General features: G+C 47.8%; 1 protein-coding gene across 1 annotated transcript; it reads right to left on the reverse strand.

Moving 5' to 3' along the window:
* Positions 1–4,678: 4,678 nt before the first annotated feature.
* Positions 4,679–5,548, reverse strand: LOC121597212 (cuticle protein CP14.6-like). Its single transcript, XM_041922809.1, has 3 exons — positions 5,286–5,548; positions 4,995–5,165; positions 4,679–4,902 (listed from the first exon to the last, which is right to left on the reverse strand). The coding sequence occupies exons 1-3, from the start codon at positions 5,414–5,416 to the stop codon at positions 4,836–4,838; spliced, it is 369 nt and encodes a 122-aa protein (XP_041778743.1). The 5' UTR covers positions 5,417–5,548; the 3' UTR covers positions 4,679–4,835.
* Positions 5,549–6,069: the final 521 nt, after the last annotated feature.

A 6,069-nucleotide genomic window follows, 5' to 3' on the forward strand; every position in this document is an offset into this window, starting at 1 on the left:
TGCAGTAGGTTTCGGGTTTTGGAAGCCGTTATTTTGTTGTTGTTGTAGTAGTTTGGGTTTGCCGCCATACCATCGCGAGAGCCAGGGACAGACCGACAGAGTTGGAAAGGTTAGGTGCCCTTGGTAAGAATGTAGGTTGAGCCGCGTGTGAGATCGGTCTGTGTTTCGTGTTGCCCAATTTCAATTGCAATGCAATGCAGCTGCGGAAATGCATATGTGTGTGAAGCAATAATGGGGCTTGGATTTTTTTTCTCTCTCAAGAATTACCTTTAGCTTCGCGACGAAGATTCAATAAATGAATTAATTAGGTCCATTATAAAATTAACAGTATCCTTCCATTCGCTTATATCTTGCATCATTTTTTTGCAAAACGATGTCACCCAAATTTGGATTTGCTCCAGCCGATCGGCAAAACGGGTGACAATTAATTAATAATCGACCCAATCTCATCAATTTTCCCCCAGGGCGTGTGTCCGTTAGCATATGACACACGCATCTGATTGTCCACAGATGAAAGGCAATCCCCTCGGTGATGCAATCCGTTTCCTTTGGCTCGAGATTGCACAATTGATGATGTTTCTAGAGGGAACGAGAGCGAGTGAACGATCGAGAGCGATCGAGCGAGTGAGTGAGCTAGAAAAATAGAGAGTGAAAAGCAGCACCTTCTGGCGTCGGTGCTGTTATGCTTGTGGAAATGGTTCAAACTTCGTCACGCCCTCAATATAGCCCGCGCTGGCTGATGCGCGTAGTGGTAAAGTTCATCCAGGCCAACCCGGTCCGCAGGCCCGCAGGAAAGCGAAAGGAGCTATTAAGCTGTAGTTGTGTGTAGTTGTGTCGCTGTATGCTGTGCTCCATCTCGAGCCCGAACGGTGTAACATTTTCATGCACAAATCGGAACACAAATCGTGGCGGGGAAGGTTCGTCGCCTGATCGTGCATCGAGCACTCTTGTTTTCCGTTCGCTCTCCGGCAAGCTTTGGGCGGGCTTGTTTTGACGACCCAGCAGCGACGGTGCTGGATGGCAGGAAAAAGTGAAACCCTGTGCTTCTAAAACGCACCATTAAAATCGATCGATACTGCGGGGAGTGAGAGACTTCGCAGGAACAGGAACCATTACTTTTCGAACGCCAGCTCCATATCGTTGGCTGCATTATACTCCGACACACGCTGCAAACGGGAAGATGTAAATTGGGAAAGTTGCAGCTAAATGTTTCCTTCACGCTATTGTTTTGATGGCATCTGGCGCGGTTCCACTCTGGTCGCGGTGTGGTGTGGTGTAAAAATTGAACTTGAAAGCTTTTTCCCCGACAGTCAGGGCCCAGGCCCAGACGAAACCGGTAATGGAGCGGTACATTCAACTGGCCGATCGAATCAACCGATCGTTGACTTGCTCGGATCATTGCTAATGGTAGGATTCACCTCACACACACACAAACACACACACACACACACACACACACACACACACACACACACACACACACACACACACACACACACACACACACAGACACATCTCCCACACATTCGGAAGTGATCGTGGATCGTGGTTGCATAATATTGGTGGCCGGTTGGAGCGGGAGAAACGATTATCGAAAACAGACGAGGTCGCTTGAAGGAAAAGGCTCGAGACGGTGTATTGTGCCGTGGTTATCATTATGGCGTTAGATCATTTTTTTGTGTGTGCTTTCGTTCAACGCTTCCTCTGCTGCATGGGAAGTGGACACAGTACAATGAAGTAGACATGTGTGGAGAATAGACACCAATCCTCCCCCCCCCCTTCCCAGCGAGTGGCATTGTATACGCGGAGAGACGTGGTCAGCAATTTTGTACCAGCACTTATGATGATGTGTTGGCACGATATCGACCTCGTGCGAGATCTGTCAGGCGAATGTTGACATATATCGAGCTATCTTGATAATAGCTCGAATAAGTCACAATAAACCCCTCAGATGGCGCTATAACATACAGAGAAGGACGAAAATACGAGACAGCTAGATCTCCAACATTAGGGCCAATTAGGAGAAAGTTCATCTACGGTCAACTTTAGGGCAAACAAGGTCAAGGAGATCAGCTGATCGAGTAAAATGCCGCCATCGCAAAAGGGACAGTAGCAAAAGTCAAGCGAAAGAAGAAAGACTATTTTTTGAACTGTGCAGCGAAAACCCTATACGCGAGAGCCAGTTGCAAGAAAGTCTACAAAGCTACCGAAAATAAACGGATTGTTACCAGGCGTAGCAACATTCAAAAAATACGTGCGAATATTTCTTTCGAAAACTACAATTCGTGCAAATAGTGACTGCGATGAATCAACGCGGGTTTAATTGTGGTGGCTGCGAGCGGCATATTACTGTGAATAATACGGTGCTGTGCAATAAGTGCAAAATGAGGTACCACCACGGATGTGTCGGCGTCACCACATTGACAAAATACCGGGCGTTGTGTTGCGATTCGTGTGTGATAAAGATGTCAAAGTGCGAAGCCAAGGAGACGGGTTACATAATGACCTCCCAGGAAGCCAACGCGAAGACGAGGAAGCCTGCAGATAGTTGCGACGGCGATAATAAGGCCAAAGAAGCAGTATCTAGCGAGGGCGAAACTTCGGCGAACAAGCTGTCCACAGGAGAAGAAGTGCCCATGATGATCCACGCTGCAAGGATGGCATCTACCACGAACGCCTCAAAAAGGGCGTCAACTAAAAGCACAATACAAGCTGCACTTACACGACTTGTAAAAGTGCAGCATCTAGAACGAGAAATGGCCTTGAAGAAGTTCGAACTCAAAATGGCCAATCTGAAGTTCGAGCAAGAAAAGATTCGGCTTCAATTCGAGTACGAACGAGAATCGATTCGATCTTCCGTGAAGAAAACATTCACAGAACAGATCAATTGCAAGCAGCTGCAGCAGCAGCAACAGCAACATCAGCCGCAGCATCAGCAGACGCAGCATCAGCAGCAGAAGCATCAGCAGCATCAGCAGCATAAGCAACATCAGCAGCCGCAGCAGCATCAGCAGCCTTGTGATGTAGCTACAAATGAAAGTGCGTGCATCAAATCGGGGACTCCTTCGGCAGTGGCAGTCAGGGATGAAATAGTCCTTCCTGAGCTTGATGCGGAGGGGCGGCGATCTTCCGAACGACATAATACCGCACTCCTGCTCGATGCGTCGAGAATGTGGGTACCGAGAGAACAATTTGGTGTAGTGTCTGTCACACCTTTGCAACATGGACAACAAACCGTCAACACCCCCGACGACGGATCAGCACAAGCTCTTCTGCTATCACAACTGGCACGATGCACCGGTGTAACGGGTAAACCAAAACCATCGGAAAGGAGCTGCACAGGAGACGCAGCGAGGGACGATTTGACGGTGAGGCGGACCAACTTAGCAATTTCGGCGTGCGGCAACAGCAGACAACACGAGTTTGCCAACACTCGTTCCTTCAAACAGCTAAGTTTGCCGCTTCAAGAATCGTACTTCATCGCATTAACCATTGACTTTACTCACTTTCAGGGACTGTCGACTCTACCGTTCCTGAAAGGAGAGTTGAGGTCAATGATCGGGACTCAACGCATCGATTCAGTGGCATCACTCGAGATTTGCAGCACCGACAACTCTGCAACCGGGAGAAGCCGTTTGAGATTGATGAACCATGGTTGCGGCAGCCTCGACGGACCCACTACCGGCAGAGGCCGAACGCGACACATATTCCCCGGCGTACAACAAAACGGTGTAGCAAAGCTAAAAAATAACAATGCGCAAATTAGGAATCTGTACACACACGCACTCACCAGTATCGACACAGTTGAGGTTAAGTTACTACCATCCGCGTTGCGAAACAGGAATATAGGCCAAACAAACCTACGTCTTCGTGTCCCAAAACAAAGAGGTAGAGCAAACAAGCTAGATAACGTAAAACCATCAGAATGCCAGCTACGGTTGAGTGAAAGATTGATTGAAGGAAGGCGCAGACGTGACCGCTTAAAGTTTGTAGCGCAGAAAGTAAACAAACCGAACGAGATGAAACGCAATGATGAGCGTTATAAACAGCGAATAATCAGGCGACATATTACGAAACCTTTTATCCCACACTTGAGTCGAGAAGCAGGAAATTGGTATATCGTGCTAATTATAAGCAAATCCTGCTTTTCTAAGGATTTACGGGGTGGGGTGTTGGCACGATATCGACCTCGTGCGAGATCTGTCAGGCGAATGTTGACATATATCGAGCTATCTTGATAATAGCTCGAATAAGTCACAATAAACCCCTCAGATGGCGCTATAACATACAGAGAAGGACGAAAATACGAGACAGCTAGATCTCCAACATTAGGGCCAATTAGGAGAAAGTTCATCTACGGTCAACTTTAGGGCAAACAAGGTCAAGGAGATCAGCTGATCGAGTAAAATGCCGCCATCGCAAAAGGGACAGTAGCAAAAGTCAAGCGAAAGAAGAAAGACTATTTTTTGAACTGTGCAGCGAAAACCCTATACGCGAGAGCCAGTTGCAAGAAAGTCTACAAAGCTACCGAAAATAAACGGATTGTTACCAGGCGTAGCAACATGATGCATGTGCAATTAGATAATCACGATCGCGATAGAATTGTTCCCCCATACATTTCGGACCGGAAGAGATTTTGGCAATGAGGGCCGCAAAGGATGAAGTAAGACTGTGTGGATTCGTTTCATTGAAGTTGTTTTTTTGTATAACACCATTTTGTGTTTCTTTTTTACTTTTTAGACACAATGTTTCCATTAGGAAAGGGTAAGTGTATGTACATGCAGATAGTTGTGTTGAGTATTGTCCTCAGAAAAAGGGTCCTTCTCTATTCCCGCTTAGGCGCTGGGAGCGACCGGGAGGTGGTCGGCCTGCGGTTGGAATCCATTCTCGTCCGCGATGTATCTGCAAGCACGGTGACAAAAACACGGAATTAGCACGATCGTGCACGGTTGAGCGGTTTGTGACGGGCCGTTGGTTTATGTAACGCTTCTCACCTTAGGGTGTAGACCTGACCGTCGGGTGCGGTATACTGGAAGGAGCCCGTCTGTACCGAAACCTGCACATCTTCCTCCCCGATCTGGCGGCCAGTTTCGTCCAGCTTCGGCACCTTGATTGACTTGATCGATCCCTGATCTTCAACCTTGATTCCATTTGCTGATTCAAATCTGAGAGTTAGATAGAGAGAGAGAGAGAGAGAGAGGAAAAGAAACATTTGATATAGGATGAGCAGCTCAAACAGAAGGGTGTGTGTGCTACGGCCACCCTTCACGGCGGTTGACATTTACGCATAGTTGAAGGAACCATCCGGTTGCACGTCCGACGTCTGGCTGACGATCTGTGCCTGGGCATCACTGTCGACCGGAGCGGCGTAGACGGTCGCCGCCATCAGAACCACCAGAGCGAGCAGGGCGTTCATTTTGATGCACTTGAACTACTTCACCGAAACACTGGTCGAATGCGAGTAAACTGGCCACTGGGCGACTGCACTGATGGCTCTAAGAGAGTTAATGTTTTAGATTGCGAGCTGACACTGACGATTAGAGCCACCGCCCGATAGGCTTTTATACGAGCTACTAGATCATCTGATTGTGTTTGCACTGGCCATCTCTCTGCACACCGGTGTGTCGCGGCGGTTGGCCCCCACGACGAACTGGAGGATTTGTTTAATTTTCGTCATTTAGTACATATTTGGCAAGAGTGTGTGTGTGTGTTTTGTTTGCTTGGACGTTTCGCTTTTTTTCGTTGCGTTGCGACCTCTTCGATCCTCGTGCACCTTACCACGATGATCGGGCTTGGGAGCTGGAGGTCGTCACCGCAGGGCAGGGCGAGGATTAGGCACGCAGGAAGCATACATTCCACACGGGCATCACGGAATCGATTTTTGTCTTTTTCATACGAACGACACTTTGCTTTGCATTTAGCATCCCGCTTTAGCAGCATGGTTGACCTTCTGCTGAATGTGGAGTGGTATGGATGCGTGAAATTTGCAGTCCCATTTTGAAGCTGTTCAAGGCAATATGCAGTTTGGGGAAATTTTGTGATTTGAGTTTTTTTTTTTTCAAATAAACT

This window comes from Anopheles merus, chromosome 3R (assembly GCF_017562075.2).
Source record: "Anopheles merus strain MAF chromosome 3R, AmerM5.1, whole genome shotgun sequence".
NCBI lineage: Eukaryota > Metazoa > Arthropoda > Insecta > Diptera > Culicidae > Anopheles > Anopheles merus.

What these genes read in the sequence shown, in the direction of transcription:
- LOC121597212 (XM_041922809.1), bottom strand. Translation starts at nt 5,416, where the DNA reads ATGAACGCCCTGCTCGCTCTGGTGGTTCTGATGGCGGCGACCGTCTAC. An exon ending in GATGGTTCCTTCAACTATGC is followed by an intron (nt 5,166 to 5,285) that starts GTAAATGTCAAC and finishes TCTAACTCTCAG; the next exon opens with ATTTGAATCAGCAAATGGAA. An exon ending in GGTCAGGTCTACACCCTAAG is followed by an intron (nt 4,903 to 4,994) that starts GTGAGAAGCGTT and finishes CCGTGCTTGCAG; the next exon opens with ATACATCGCGGACGAGAATG.